General features: G+C 43.4%; 2 protein-coding genes across 3 annotated transcripts; one reads left to right on the top strand and one right to left on the bottom strand.

Moving 5' to 3' along the window:
- Nucleotides 1-1,201: 1,201 nt before the first annotated feature.
- On the top strand, nt 1,202-9,855 carry epx (eosinophil peroxidase). Of its 2 annotated transcripts, none has more exons than XM_041938373.1 (17): nt 1,202-1,332; nt 1,432-1,519; nt 1,597-1,693; nt 1,773-1,948; nt 2,611-2,743; nt 2,841-2,970; nt 3,046-3,252; nt 3,430-3,796; nt 3,867-4,027; nt 4,117-4,375; nt 4,461-4,631; nt 6,658-6,895; nt 6,974-7,185; nt 7,263-7,427; nt 7,772-7,855; nt 8,038-8,134; nt 8,420-9,855. In XM_041938373.1, the coding sequence occupies exons 1-17, from the start codon at nt 1,315-1,317 to the stop codon at nt 8,475-8,477; spliced, it is 2,661 nt and encodes an 886-aa protein (XP_041794307.1). In that variant the 5' UTR covers nt 1,202-1,314; the 3' UTR covers nt 8,478-9,855. The 2 variants fall into 2 exon arrangements, with proteins under 2 accessions (XP_041794307.1, XP_041794306.1); XM_041938372.1 differs by having other exon boundaries at nt 1,594-1,693.
- rab3il1 (RAB3A interacting protein (rabin3)-like 1) lies at nt 9,259-15,412 on the bottom strand. Its single transcript, XM_041938408.1, has 9 exons — nt 15,248-15,412; nt 15,032-15,127; nt 14,071-14,148; nt 13,541-13,777; nt 11,715-11,843; nt 11,498-11,610; nt 10,851-10,950; nt 10,691-10,757; nt 9,259-10,522 (listed from the first exon to the last, which is right to left on the bottom strand). The coding sequence occupies exons 3-9, from the start codon at nt 14,134-14,136 to the stop codon at nt 10,437-10,439; spliced, it is 798 nt and encodes a 265-aa protein (XP_041794342.1). The 5' UTR covers nt 14,137-14,148; nt 15,032-15,127; nt 15,248-15,412; the 3' UTR covers nt 9,259-10,436.
- Nucleotides 15,413-15,631: the final 219 nt, after the last annotated feature.

Genomic DNA, 15,631 nt, shown 5'->3' with positions numbered 1-15,631 from the left:
TGTATTTTTTTTTTTTTAACTCTTGCATGTGTTTGGACAAAAGTTCACATGAGAAAAGACAAAGATAAGAGAGGCTCTAATCCAACCTGCAGCTTAGTTAAGTAATTAATGAGCTTTTGGTTATTCCTGCACACCAAAACCTTATAAAGAAGTCATAGTTTCAATCTTATTTCTTTCATTTAAAAGGTATTTTATTCAAATTGCAAAACAAAATCCAACTTAATCCTAGTATCCAGCAATGTGCATAGTTTTGGTTTATTTGTTGAGGTTTTAAGATAAAGGCTGAACTAAAACAACCACCTAAATGAATCCACGTAACTAGAGACTGTTACGGATAAGTGGGAACAGCCGGCGAACTGACTCATTGTCTGACTGTATGTAAAGTATTTTCTTGTGTTTTGAGAACAAAAGATTTCTACAATTCAGATGTCGCCCATCAGCAGCTCCCACAGTAGATGATGGGTAATGTGGGACAACGGAGATAATATTAATAACAACGTAATGAAATGGGACTGATGACTCATTCGATGGTATCACACACCTGGAGCATCAAAGGGAAGAAGCGGGCAGAGGGAAGTTTTAACGGCTTATACTGGACACAACCGGGCTCTATAACTGAGACCTTCCTGTCTGATCTTTAATGCTGTCTTATTGTCATACTCATTCCTCGTTCTTCATCATTTCCCAGAATCCTCATCTTCCAGCTCACCCACCTGTGTGAGTCACTGGCACAGGGACGATCAGATTGAAGGTAGTGGCATGTGGCAAAGATCCAGAGACACTGTAGAAAAAATCTTTGCATGTCATTGTGAAATCCCATCTGGCTGCTTTAATCATAATAAATCAGTCCTTTCAAACTGCTGCTAAAGTTGCTTGGACATTCGGTATATCAGCTGCCTGTATTTGTTCACTGCTACAAAGAAGCACGTTCTCTATTTTCTCCAGTGATGAGTAGAATTGCTTGGTTTAATTGAAATGATCCAAATATGACAGAGGGCTTTCATTAGAGGACAGAAGTGAATTTGATTTGAAAGCTTCTTCGGTCGAGGCAGTGAGTCCAGTGTTTGAAGTTGCGTTCCTGTCACCAGGAGGACAGATAAGGGGATTCTGCACATACCTGTTGGCCCTGCTGCCAGTGCATAAATGGCAACCTTGACGCGCTGAGCTGAACACACAAACGCACACACACACACATACGGACTGGCTCTCGAGATGAGTCACGGTCAGTGCGGCGGTAAGATGCTAAGAGCGTGATTGGTTTTTAAACCTGAAATGAATCCTTTCTGCACCGGCTGAACAGTTTTAACCTTCCAGATGGACTCAGCACTCACGGTGAGTTTCTGTTTTTCCTTCTTGTTTCTTTTTAATTTATCAGATAGAATAAAGTTCCGCGTTTCTTGAGATGCTCAGTGAGGTGTGTTCTGGTTTCAGGTGTCCGTCCCTCTTCTTGGACTGGCTCTTGTCCTGCTCTCCTTCCCCGAGCACGCTTCACTGAACAGAGAATTTGACAACACCTCAGGTAGGATTTCTGGTTGATTATTAACTGTTGAGACTGGGTACTGAGGCACCTTTCTTACTGGATCTCCTTTGCAGTAGTTCCAGGAACTGTGTATGTGGGATCTGTGTTTGTGAAGGAGGCTCTTCAGAGGGCCATTGAGCTCACCGATGCTGCTTACGCCCGCACAAGCGAAAGGTAAAAATGACTGTGGCACTACCTGCCTGTATAACGCAGTGTCTTGACACTAAAAAAACAAAGCTATTGATGTTTCCAGGGTGAAGAAGTCTCTGTCTGAAGGCGCCCTGAGACCCAGTGACCTGCTGGCTCAGTTTAAACAGACTGAAGCAAGAACCAGGACTCAGATCTGGGCTGCGGAACTGCTGGACAACACAGTGGAGCTGATCAGAGAGATGGTCTACACTCACACAATGGTGCAGCCCAACCATCATGGTACTGAACAGCAGCACAACACAACTCATACAGATGTTTCTGCACCTGTGTGGAAAATAGTTTTTCCAGCTAATTCCAAGCATTCTGATTATCCCACATGCCAGGCCCTCCTTGCATTGGCTCTCATATTTCAGGCTGTTTTAATCACTTTCTTTGTCATTTGATTCTGTCTCATAATTTATTGTCATACAACGCATCAAACATGTTTCCAGATCCACCGATCAATCACCGATTCTCCAGGTCTTGGCTTAAAACAAAGATGGATCCTTCTTTTAACATCATGCATCACTTTTCCTTCAGAATCTATCTAAAAAAAGACAAAAGCCTTTTGAATAATTCATATAATATTTTCCTCTGACTTTCTTTGTCTGTAGTGAAGATTTTCATTATTTTTCGTTGTACTTACTGTATTTCACACTGTGGGCATTGTGTCAGAAAACTATTCAGTAAGTATTCAGTGGGTATCGAGACCCACAGAGCCCACCGGAGGTTCCAGAATCAAGCCCTAGGTACAAGACCAATGTTTTTGGCATGTTATTACAAATAGGTTCAGTTTTCTGACACAAGGCAACCGCTGAAAGCAAGTTAAAGCCAGCTGGTCGTTTTCCGCATGAACATGGAAGTTACTATTTGTATGCTGTGTTATGTGTTTGTTCCCAAAGAGCTGCTGAGTGATGGAGATGTGGAGAATCTGCTGCAGGTGACGGGCTGCTCTGCTGAGCTGCAGAGACCCAGCTGTGACTCCGACTGTCTGTCCGAGCGCTACAGGTCCATCACAGGAGAGTGCAACAACAGGTCAGTGCCTACATGTAGTAACATGAGCAGTGCTGTCTCGAACACATTTTGATGTTGTTGTTTTTTTAATACGGCGTGTCTGCTGTGTTCTGTTTAGACAGCATCCCAGATGGGGGGCTGCAAACATCCCGTATTCCCGCTGGCTGCCTCCAGAGTACGAGGACATGTGGGGGACGCCCAGAGGCTGGGACCCAGAGCACACATACCATAACGCCAGCCTGCCTCCAGTAAGAGTCCTGCAGCACTCAGTCATCCTCTGTCCTGTCAGCTGCTGTCGCTCCAACGCTTCGTTTGTTATCCAGGTGCGGCTGGTGTCTCAGGAGGTGCTCTTCACTCACAATGACAACATCTCTCTGGACTCCACTCTGTCCCACCTGCTGGTGGAGTGGGGTCAGTGGATAGACCACGACGTGGTGCTGACGCCTCAGAGCCCCAGTACAGCCGCCTTCAGGACAGGAGCTGACTGCACCCACACCTGCAGCCGGGACACGCCCTGCTTCCCCATACAGGTGCATTTTACCGTCAGCTGCTTCTCAGTGTGCTTTGTCTCTCTGTCTCCCACTTAACTTAGACAATAATGTATCTATGTTACTATATTATTATGAAAAAAAGATATGACTAGTTAAAAGACAACATTCGTTTTCTCATTATCATCAACAATCAAAAAATCAAGCCTCTCTTCTCAGATCCCTCTGTCAGATCCTCGCAGTGGCATCCAGAGCTGCATGCCTTTCTTCCGCTCTGCTCCCAGCTGTGTTGCTGAAGTCTTGTCTCATCGCCACCGAGAGCAGCTCAACGCCATCACCTCCTTTGTAGACGCCAGCATGGTGTACGGCAGCTCCACCAGTCTGGCCCTGGCTCTGAGAAACCTCTCCTCTCCTCTGGGCTCCATGGCCCTCAACTCCCAGCACTCAGACCGGGAGCTGGCCTACATGCCATTCCTGCCGCGTCTGCAGGCTCACCTGGACCCCTGCGGCCCTCGAAACACCACCGGCTCGGGGGCATCGGACAGATCCGAGCGCCAGGGGAACACCACGTCCTGCTTTCAAGCTGGTGAGCAAGCACATGCAGTGAGATGTCTGATCTCTGCAGGCCTCCGTTGTTCATGATTAATGTTTCACAGGTGATTCCAGAGCTAATGAGCATCTGGGAATGATCGCGCTGCACACGCTGTTTCTGAGAGAGCACAACCGGCTGGTTAAAGAGCTGCACCTGCTCAACCCTCACTGGAGCCCTGACACCCTTTATCAGGAGGCCCGCAAGATCATAGGAGCCATCCATCAGGTATCACTAGCAGCTGCAGCCGGACATGCATTCAGCTCTACCTATGTGAACGTTCCCAGCACTCAGACCTGCTTCTGTTACCTTTCCAGATCCTAACATGGGAGCACTACCTGCCACGGGTCCTCGGTGAGGGCGCCATGTCTCGTCTCATGCCTCCCTACACGGGCTACGATCCCGAGGTGGATCCAAGCATCGCTAACGTCTTTGCAGCCGCTGCGTTTCGCTTTGCTCACGTCACCGTGCAGCCGGTGGTGGCCAGACTGGGACCAGGATACACCACTGACTCCCAGCATCCCCCGCTGCCTCTGCATCATTCACTGTTCGCCTCCTGGAGGGTCGTGCAGGAAGGTAAAGAACGATGTCAAGCATTAACTGAAGTGACGTGCAGTTTACTTATGTTCTCTGTTTCTGTCTCTCTCTCCTGGTGGGTCAGGTGGTATAGACCCTGTGCTGCGTGGTCTGCTGCTGTCTCCGGCCAAGCTGCAGACTCCAGGTCAGATGATGGTGGAGGAGCTGACAGAGAGGCTGTTTCAGGCACAGGGAGGGATGCCTCTAGACCTCGGGGCCCTTAACCTCCAGAGGGGCCGGGATCACGGCCTGCCAGGTATCACTTTATACTGAAAGTCGTCTGCTGACATTGGTGCTTGACATTCACACTTGACAGAAATGTACGGAAGCCCAGAGAGCAAATGAGGAAAAACATTGAGGTGATCTGTTTCTAAGTCTGGTCTATGAGTTCAGAACAGGTGAAAAACTGCCTGGATAATCTTTCCAAACACCATATTTTTTTAATTGTGAAAAAAAAAAGTTTTGTCAGGATCATTTTTCTGAGTCAATTTTTTCCCATCTGTGAAAGCAGAAGAAGAAAAAAATTTGCCAGGTGGAGGTTTTTTTTTGTTTGTTTTTTTGTCAGGATCTTTTTTATGTGTTGGTTGTTGTACTGCTTGTTTTAGCCACAGGAGGCTGAAGTGTGCGGCACACATGGGAGAAGTTTCCAGCAGAAAGCTTCCTTCTTTCACGTGTGGTGCACACTTCAGCCTCTTTTGGCCAGAATGAGTAGTACAACAACAAACACTTGGAAAAATGATCCAGACAAAACAATTAAAATCAAATAAAAATCACCTGGCAAAACTTTTTTTTTCACATGTACTTCAGTAATAAACTCAAGACAGAAAACTATTTAGATCAGACTTAGAGAATGGATCACCACCATTTTTTCTTCACACTTCCCTCTCAGGGCCTCCTAACCTTGAAAATAGGGTTACGGTTAAATTTAACTTTAACAATGTAAGAGAACAAACTTGGTTAATAAGTGTTACAGGACAGAAAATAATTGGGCCTTTTTCTCAGCAAATATTTTGACAAGGTGTAGATGAACCTAATAACAATAATGGCTCCATGTCCCAGTAAACCATTCCAGTTGTTGAGTTGCAATTCCACAATTATAATAAGCCTGTTTTGAGTCTGCAGTGTGAGACAATTAAGTATACTCAAAAAATCAGTATGACTGCACTAAATCTGCTTGATTTGTGCTGGTGATGCACATTGTTGTCCCAGCATGCAATGTACACAGGAAAGGACATTCCAGAGGTGCGTCGTCCAATGCCACATGCATCATTTCCTGTTAGTATTAAACGGTACAGGAGACAGTGTGCTGTCTGTCCTCTGTGCATGCTGTATGTATTTGTTTGAAACGGGACATAGTAAGTCAACACTGCCAGCCCTCCGGATCGCAAACACCAAAGGAATGCAGCCATCATTAATGCAGCTAGTTACACTTGTGCTTTTGAGTATCCACTGTGAAGAAAGCCTGTTGATTCATGAACCAGTTCGAGATGTAGGAATGTGTGTTAATTAGCATCCCAGGTGACTACTAGACTAGCAGTAGTTTAAATAAACATAACTTGTCAGTTGAGACAAAAGTTGTTGGTAGTGAACTGATTTATAGTTAACAGGAGACTAGAAATGAATAGAAATAAAGGCTCACCTAACACAGAAATGTGTCATAAAAAGTCATAATTAAGGGTTTTAATTGAGTTAATAGATGACGACCTAAACAAAAGCCTCCCTTAATAAAGGCCCTGCACACCCACATAGATGTTTTCAGTCATTCAGGCTTGCTCAGGTTGAAGCAGGGTGTGGAGCTCTGCTGGGAACTGAAGTCATCAAACTCAGTGTAACAATGGTTGCGCTCCAGCACCCAACTGGCACAACGCCACGTCGAGCCGGTTGGGTGTGGTTTCCACTTAATTTCATGCCGCTTATGATGACATGAAGAGACAGCTCCACGTACACAAAATACTACATGTACCGATGAACACATATATCACACGGCTTGTGGTGGAGTAATCCAAATGGTCCAGTTTATTCTGCCAACACAAGGGTAGAATTAGGAGGACACCAATCATGCACACTTTGTGCCTGCCCACAGTCCTGAAGAGGCATAATCAGGCAAAACAAGGCAAAACACTGACTGGGTGCACCATGGGTAGGCAGCATTTTGCCCCAGAGGTTAATGTTCTATTTCACTGAAGTGTTTGAATCTATTCGAATGTTTGATAGAGGCAGTCTTTGTTCCAGTTAATTGAAACCTTTAAACTCTCGCCATCTGTCCCATCTCCCCTCCTCAGGATACGGCTCGTGGAGAAGGTCCTGCAGCCTTCCTGTTCCCAACACCACAGCAGAGCTGGCTGAAATCCTGAGTAACTTCACTTTGGCTCACAAATTCCAGCTCCTGTACGGGACACCACACAACATCGACGTGTGGGTGGGGGCCATCTCTGAGCCCGCTCTGCCCGGAGGTCGAGTTGGACCGCTCTTGTCCTGCCTGCTGGCGAGACAGTTCAGAGCGCTGAGAGATGGGGACAGGTAAGACTAAATCCTGATGTAAAATTCTGACTGTTATGACGCAAGAAGAGACATCTAACTCTGTCTTTGTCCCACAAGGTTTTGGTGGCAGAGGGAAAGTGTCTTCACCAGAGCCCAGAGGAGACACCTCCACTCCGTCTCTCTGTCCCGCATCATCTGCGACAACAGCCACATCACTCACGTCCCCGCTGACCCGTTCTCTCGCACCGAGAGGCCAGAGGACATGTTGGCCTGTTCACACCCTCTCATCTCCCATCTGGACCTCAGCCCGTGGAAAGAGTCAGACGCAGGTGAGGACGTGGGACAGAAGACTGTGTGATTATCAGGTTTGTTGTTTTCACGTCTCCCTGCCTGATCTCTCTTCCAGATCCCAGCTGTGGTCCGATACCCAGGATTCAATCTGGCTACTCGCTGCTCTGCGACTCTGTGATTCTGTACCAGTGTCACTCTGGCTTCAAGCTGCTGGGGTCGTCATCTGTCAGATGTGATCCAAACAGCCAGCAGTGGAGCCCTGCCCCCCCAACATGTCAAGGTGCGAAGCGTAAAGTAGATCCTGGTGACGAAATTCTTCCTACCAAGAAGGTCCAGTCATTAGCTGCCCTGGAGTTTTCGAGCGAATCACGTGATCTGAATCAAACTTTAAGGACTGCTTGTCCACACTTTTGAAACTTGAGATATAAAGTGGGAAAACTCCCATGTGCTGAGGAAGATCATGTGGTGCAATCAAAAGCTACAACTGTTACTAGTTATCATCAGTTCAGTCAACTCTTTTGTATCGCAGTACTACAATCTCTTCATGTCATAAGATTTCACTGAAAGATGCGCAGTCACTGTGAAGAGCCAATACAACATGCACGTCTCATTGATTTGTTGCAGATATGAATGAGTGTGAGGAACACATGTCTCCCTGCCCACAAAACCTGGAGTGCCTCAATATACCAGGTTCCTTTATTTGCTCAGGTTGGTTCAGATCCTTTGATGACGTCTGCTGCCCACTTCTCTCAAACACTTAACAAACACATAACTTTTAAATTACTACACAGACGATTGTTTCCTCGCTTAGGTTGCTGAGATATTTAAACATGTGCAGCCTGTAAACATCGCTCACTTCTGTTCCTTTATGTTTGTGTGCACTGATCCAGAACCCTCCTCGCTGTCTGTCGTCTCTGTTGTCACTGCGGTGATAGTAGTGATCGGCGGTGTGGCCGCGCTGCTGCTGCTCATGTTTTGTTATCGCAGGTAAGCCACTGAAGATAGACTATTTCCATTTAATGGGCACAATCTGGGTTCAGATTTAGCTGTTAAATACAAATGCTGCAGGACTGTTAACTAGAGTGCCTATAAATTCTGTAGGTGGCCCAAATCATAACACACTTGCATATACATTCATAAATATACTGCAATATGCAGTAATATGTTTATATGCAAGCTGACAGGTAAAATAAACGTTCTAGAAAGTCTTCATTCAGCCCTGAAACAGCAGTTTAAAAGTGAAATATGAATAGCTGAATTTCTCCTTTGCAGATATTTCCCCAAGAAAGAAGAGTTGGTCAATGCTGGATGTTGCCAAGGGAAAAGTTAAGTTAGTAGTTTGGTCAGTTTTTGTTCTAACATTCCTCCTTCCTATTTTATATAAACATTATTTTACTGTCTTCAATATCATCTGTGGGCTTTGTGAGCCTGTTTTTAACTTTCTGTAGTAAATATTTTGTCTTGTTAATTTATAATAGCCATAAACACACTACGGCTGGACAAATTATTATTATTTTTTTTACTTTAATAGGTATCCCTGTTGTTGACCTGTTCATGTGATTGCATGTTTTGTCCTCTGATTACACGTTATGTTACTGACCAGTCTGACGCTGCTCACCTATTAACTACAAGTCAAACTGTTTATTAAGGTCTATTATTAAGGTGGTACTCTGTGTGATGAGGCCATGAAAACAGAACAACAAGCTTACAAAATTGCTTTCAATCCGGAAACTAAAATCTTACTGGAATGTCTGCTCCAAAAACACATTGTCAAGCCCCTCTGAGCAGGATATGGTCTCAGTATCCCTGTGCCTGGTTCCTGCTTACAAGCCAATTAGGCGTCTGTGTGTGTGTTTTGGAGAGTTTTGTATCAGGGAGCCAGGCGGTTCCTAGCAATGATCTTAATCTAAAGCCAAATCAGTGTTGTGCCCTGACAGAAATAGGTCTTTGTGCCATCTGGTTGTACTAGGTTAGAATGAATTACAGTGATGAGTCATTGTTCCCAAATTTCAGTCTAAACTTTACAAAAGGCCACAAAAACTGATGAAACAGTCAAACCAACTAATGCATTTACCTGCTATCAGATTTTGTTCAAACAAGATTTATAAAACACAGGCAGTACAAAGGTGATGGAGTCAGGCTACAATGCCTCGTCTTTAATGGAGTGTTGATACTGGAAGACACATTATTTATCAGTACACTGAGGTTAGGAACCTCAAAGCCCTAAATAAGGCTAAGAAGCAGTTATTGCACTTTCTGACAAAATATTCTTCATTTTTACCTTCAAGAGACCACTTTCTGTAAAAACTGTCTGTTACTAAGAATAAATCTATACTATGAGGTACAACCCATATACATTGCATAATATGGCTATGTACTGCATTCATGCAAGGTCATTTATGGCTTTTACTGTATGTACATACTGTTCATTGCAGATGTGCAAAACTACAGTTGTGCATATTGCAATCACTTTATTAAAGCTTGTTCGTTTTCTGACTATACTGTAAAACTGTCACTACGTTGACGTGGATGTGTCATAACTAATTCATGAATATAATATATGGTTATGATGTACGGGCCAGGCTAACATGAAGCTGTTTCCTTTGTGTTTTTATATGAGGCATCTAGAACAGGTAGTGCAGGAGTGCATCAACTGCTGAGACAAAAGGTTTTGGCTGCGTATTTGAGCCAATATCTGAAAGTAACAATGTGAGCATTATAGTTATGCAAAAAAAAAAGAAGAAGACAATTCAAAGAATTGTTTTGGTGAAACTACATGAATATTGTCAATCTCACAATAGAACTATTACATTACATAGTTATATACGTATGTAATACTTGAGGTAAGAGACCAACTAAACTCTCTAGACTGCTTGCATCCTGCGTTGAGCTCATCTTTTCATCAGGCTAACGCCTGAACGATGACACATAAAATCTACTGTAATAACGCGAGCAGTTGTGTGAACTCCTCCGGGGAGGTTCAGAAACAGAAACAATTCTTCTCACCAATGAAGAGAATTACTGGAGGCCTGCAGTACAGCATGTTACTTTTACTTCTTTCTGGCTGTGCTGGTTTAATTCTTTGTTTTTTTGCATAAAAGTGGCATATGAACAGTTTCTGCTTCCCTTGTTGATTGACCTCTGCTGCAGCACTAAAATGCCGTACAACCTCTGCTACTAAACTGATTCAAGACCTCTTTGTTACCACAGTTTAACCCTGACTTGGACTTGAGTAATCCAGGTCCTGGGATGCTGTCCTCTCTGATGTTTCAGTGAGCCTTCAGCTGCTCTAACCCTGGTCAGTGAGGTAGAAACCCAACTTAGCCACAGTCATCTCTCTGCGGAGACGCATCACCTCCCAGAACATCTGCTCCGCTGGACAATGAGACAAAGACAACAAAAGATACGACATGTCAGCTACCTGAATGAAACACTTGTCGGCAAAACAAGAAGCATAAGAAGCTAACAGACTCAAAATGAAGAAAAATGCCACAAAAACTTCCATAATATTTCAAATACAAACACAAGTTAGTGTTAACTTACCATCGTGTCTCACCAGGCCCTGCTGGATGTAGCGGATATAAGTAAAAAAATTGCATACAGCCGTGATCTAGAAAGGTGAAATAAGATCACACGTAGGAACAGTTAACAGTACTAAGAGCAGGGTATCCAGTGAAGATGACAGAAATAAAGTTATAGTTACCCGTGCTCTGCTGGAAGGAGAGATGTAATAGTAGCTCCCCTTGTCGCCAAGTTTAATTCGATGTCGGCAGAGCCGCGACATGCCGCTTAAGGCACATTTTCTACATACAAACAGAGAATGATCAGTTACATCCCATCAGGTATTATCAATGAAACCTAGGTATCCTAACTTCAAACAAGGACTGCACAAGTGAGAACACACAGAAGAGCAGTGCACAATTAGACACAGTTAGTCACAGGAGGACGAAAAGGTTCAAGGTTTCATTAACATACACCCAGACACATGCAGATGATTAATTTACAGATTTTCAGACATCTCGATAGGCAGACTTGATTTCATGCTACAGTTATTTGTGTTAGTGATATGCTGAACGGGTGATTGGTTCCTGAGAGGACTTACGTCTCTATTGCTGCCCTAATGCCACTGGAAGAAAAAGATTTTTTAATCAGACAGTGATTAGAAATGTGCCCTTTTGATTCACCTCCTCTGTGGTAAGACAGTGAAAAACCTCCAGCTATCATTCAGCATGAGAGAAGAAACCAAAACCAAATAAGAGTGGATTTTCAGTGTTGACTTAGCCATTGTTTAGCAGTGAATGGGGAAAGAGAAGTCAGGATGACAGCTGATATGCAAACATGATAACTCACTTAGGGCCACCACACTCTACAGCTGAGGCTTTAACCATCGGCAGCGCTGACATGGCCACAGGTTCGATAGTCAAAGAGTTGTTTTCCACTGCACTCTGCACCAGCTGCGACAGCTGTGGAAAAGAATGATCAATAATATTAACATAACCTCAAACGCTGAAACAGGACATATGCCGTGGTGCAGTGTTAATGCAAAGAAGCAGAGAGAGATTCTGACCTCGGATCTCGTGAAGGAGAGGCAGGGTCCGATGTCTTCTCTGTAGATGCGACTCAGGAAGGCAGATGAGCGCTCCAGACTTGGATTTTCTTTCCACATCAAAAACTCTGCATACAGAACGGAGTCCACCTGCAGAGACAAAACAGACCATGACACTGACTTATTAAAGTGCCTATCTGATGTGTCAACTGGATGCAGCTATAGCTACTACCCCTGAATTTTCAGAACCCTCTGTTAAATTACAGAAGCTTGGAGGTGACGAGATTAAAAATTCACATTTTCGAAATAGAGACAGACAGAGACAGCAGAACTGGCTGAACAGACCCAATCAATATAATGTAATGCAAAATCATCTGGTAAAGATTTGGTTTTTACTTTTTAGCTTGAGAATGATAGACTTTAACTATGTTTAACATCTGAAAAGTCTTAAACCTACACACATCATCTGACAAAAAGATAGTTATTTAAACACTTGAATATCCAGATGGTCTCTGGATTCACCACTACATACGTACATTAAAAACAACTAAGACATCAGAAAACATGACTTGAAATGACATTGGTGTAATTGCAAAACAAGACTAAGGGTCTACCGCCTCACTGTGAGGCTGCACTGAGGCACAGCAGTGCTTTGAGCTGAACGCTAACATTAGCGTCCTACCATGCTCACAATGACAATGTTAACACATTGAAGCGGCTACCTCTAAAAATTGACGCCAACATTGAAACGCCAAAAGCTACATGACCACTTAAAACAGGCTCCAGATGTTCACAGCTCGTTACAAACTGTATCTATACCTAATTTCCCTGTTCCCGGTTATAACTCACTCATATAGTTATGCATACTTATGGACATGGCTGCTCTGAGTGACAGCTAGCCACTAGGTTTCAGTAACCAGGGTTCATTCTGCCCAATAAACAATCCAAAATCCAAAGACTCATCAGCCATGATCAATAATGACAAGGAAAACAGTCCAGTACAGTGCTACAGTCCAGTAAAAACATCTCGCGTTAGAAGAATCCAGTCTTTCCCAAACCAGGCAGAAGCCATAAATATTGCTGAGCTTTGACATTATTTTGTCAGCACAAATAAATACTTGACAAGTTCAAACACTGAAACAGACTGCTGAAAATATCAGGTCCATGTCCCTCTTATTTATTTGCTCATTATCTATCATATCTTGCTTTTTTAACTGATGCTTCTTACTATTACACCACCACACAATTACCTTGCTGCTGTCACACTGCAGCACTGTGAGATTAATAAAGGATTATCTTATTTTATCTCACAGCCACACTGAAAACAGAGACAACAAGAGAATAAGGGATAATACTTTTCCCCAGGAGAGATGGTTTATTATTATCACTTTGTGCTTTAAAGCATGAAAAAACTTGCTCAATCAGTCCCATAAAAGGACACAACTTTACAAAACAGATCCATCTGCCAGTGGAAGTCTGAAAGACTTCTCAGGCCTAGACAAAGGGATGCAGTTACCTGTCTGCCGTCAGTGCCTAGCCCCTCCCCCCGCTCCTGCCAATAATGGTCAAAGGTCACACTGAGAGACTGGCCAGGGACCAGGCAGAGTATCAGAGAGAGCAGAGCAGGAACAGCAGGCTGAGAGGGGAAGAAACACCAGAGACAGAGAGGAAGAAGAACAAGTCAGGGAGAGGTTAGTACTGAAAGAAAAGAAAAAGCAGAGAGCTGGGCTCAAGGAATGAGATATGAATGACTGGAAACAAGACCCAGGAGTAGAAACAGAGTCTTAAGTTGCACAAGCACACTTTAAGGAGAAGAGAGGCAAATATGCAAACTTCATCCAGGCTACCTCTCGGTCCTCTTTGGCCACAGGCTGAATGGAAACAGAGGATGGTTCTGGTTTTCCAAGTGAAGAAGGAAAGGGACCACTCGCGCTCTTGTTGCGGATGTGGCCCCCGACGTGTTTGTGCGCTCCCCTGGTTCCTGCCGACTGCAGCTGTGGATGCAGCTGGCGGTTTGGTGAAGAAGGCGTTGATGTTAACACCAGAGTCTTGAGCGCCGTCACCTCTGCTTGCAGAACATCAATCTGGAAGCCAGATGCAGAAAAAAAATGGAGAAAAAAAACTGACAATGCTGAAAGTCTGATGATCGGAGGAAAATCAATAACTTTGACAAATGTGCTATTTATGCCGTTTTATTGTTGACATCAAATGAATAAAAGAAACATACTTAAAATAACAGCTAATTTTAAAGGCTGATTAGAGTGCAATTCAGAAATAGCTTAGGAACTATGAAGGAATGTTAATGGGGCAAAGGGTCACAATAACCATCAATCATCACCTGCTGAAGTAAGAAACCTCAACAAACTAGTCCACACACCTTTCCCTGAGCCTCCTTCAGCTGTTTCTCTGCTGCTGCTCGCTTGACGTTAGCTTCACGCACCATCTTGTGAGCTTCCTGTTGTGACGATGGAAACATTAACATGAGATTAAAACACAAAGCTGGAGATATCTGTGGTCTTTAAAAAGGGGCTCAGCAGTTGATTATTACTAATGATGACTGCTAAATCTGTTTGAAAAAGTAAAACGAATACTTGGGGCACCAAAGCAATCTGAAAAGACAACATAAACAATATCACTTCATTAAATAGCCCTTCTATCCCTCTTTATTTTTATTTTATGTCATTCTGTTAATCTTGCCTTGAGTTTTTAGGTTAGGTCTTTGTATAAGCTCTTCTCCATCACAAGATTTTGTTAACTTTAAATTTATACATATCTGAGTATATGTAGGTAAAGGTGTGTTAATATATATGCGTGTCAATATCATATCTTTTATAATAAAATCATTTTCATCGTAAATTGAGTATATCTGGGTTCTAAACAATCAGACAAAATTAGACATCTGGGAAATTGTGATGCACATTTTTCAGTATTTTCTGAAGTTTTATAATTATAAAAAAATATAATTGCAGCTCTGGGGCCAGAAAACCAAAACAATAAGCTACCAGAGGCTAAAACACTTCGTGGAGCTGATGGGAACTAAAGAGTCTGGTGATAATTCTCTGTGGGCTTGTCAGTATGAGCGAGTATGTAATAAATTGATCTGTTGTTTAAATCATAAAGTATTGATGTGTGCAGATTTAAACCATTCCAGCTGTTGCTTCCATATAGTAAAAAAGCTGTAACATTACAGTATGCTGCCAATAAATGTTTTCACTGCAATGCAAATTGTGATTTTGAAGACTCGTAACGAATCACAGTGTATCGTCACTCGTAATCAGGGTCAAAAACACGTGTCAAAATTACAGTGCACTCAGCAGAGAGCAATGATTACTGCTTACCTCAAACAGACTGGCAGTCAGCTCCTCCAGCTCCTGCTCCAGCTGATTCCTGACTTGCGACAGACGCTCACACTCCTTGTCCTTCAGTTTCAGTTCCTGAGACGTGAAGGAGAAACAGTCACAACCACATTTAACAAGGAAGGCCAGTTGCATTGTCAACGTTTTTTCAGGTCACGCAACGCTTTGTGTGTGTCAGCATAAAGTAGGTTACAACACCTTCTTTGCAGCGTCCAGCTGTTCCCTAAGGATCTCTGACCCCTTTTCTCTGATCTCCAGCGAGGAGCTTCGAAGCCGGGAGAGGTCGCCATGGTCTCTGCCTGAGGTGGGCACAGCCTCGCCTCCTCCCTCCACTCTGGATTCTGGCTCTGGATCCAGATCTACTAATCTTCACACAAGCAGAAGTATAATCAGTCCTGTTAGTGAGGGGACATAAAGATTTAATGTTCTCGCCTACATGTTGTGTTTATGTTTAATATTATACATTGTCCCTTACAAATAAAGCCATTTTAAAGTTTTTCATGTTGATGATTCACAAATGCATACACAGTAAGTGACCCTAATGAGGAGCATGAAACCATTAAGTCATTATTTTCCTGTAGG

This window comes from Chelmon rostratus, chromosome 6 (assembly GCF_017976325.1).
Source record: "Chelmon rostratus isolate fCheRos1 chromosome 6, fCheRos1.pri, whole genome shotgun sequence".
In the NCBI taxonomy this organism is placed as follows: domain Eukaryota; kingdom Metazoa; phylum Chordata; class Actinopteri; order Chaetodontiformes; family Chaetodontidae; genus Chelmon; species Chelmon rostratus.
The sequence above is the reverse complement of the archived record's forward strand: the minus strand, read 5'-3'. Positions and strand labels throughout refer to the sequence as shown.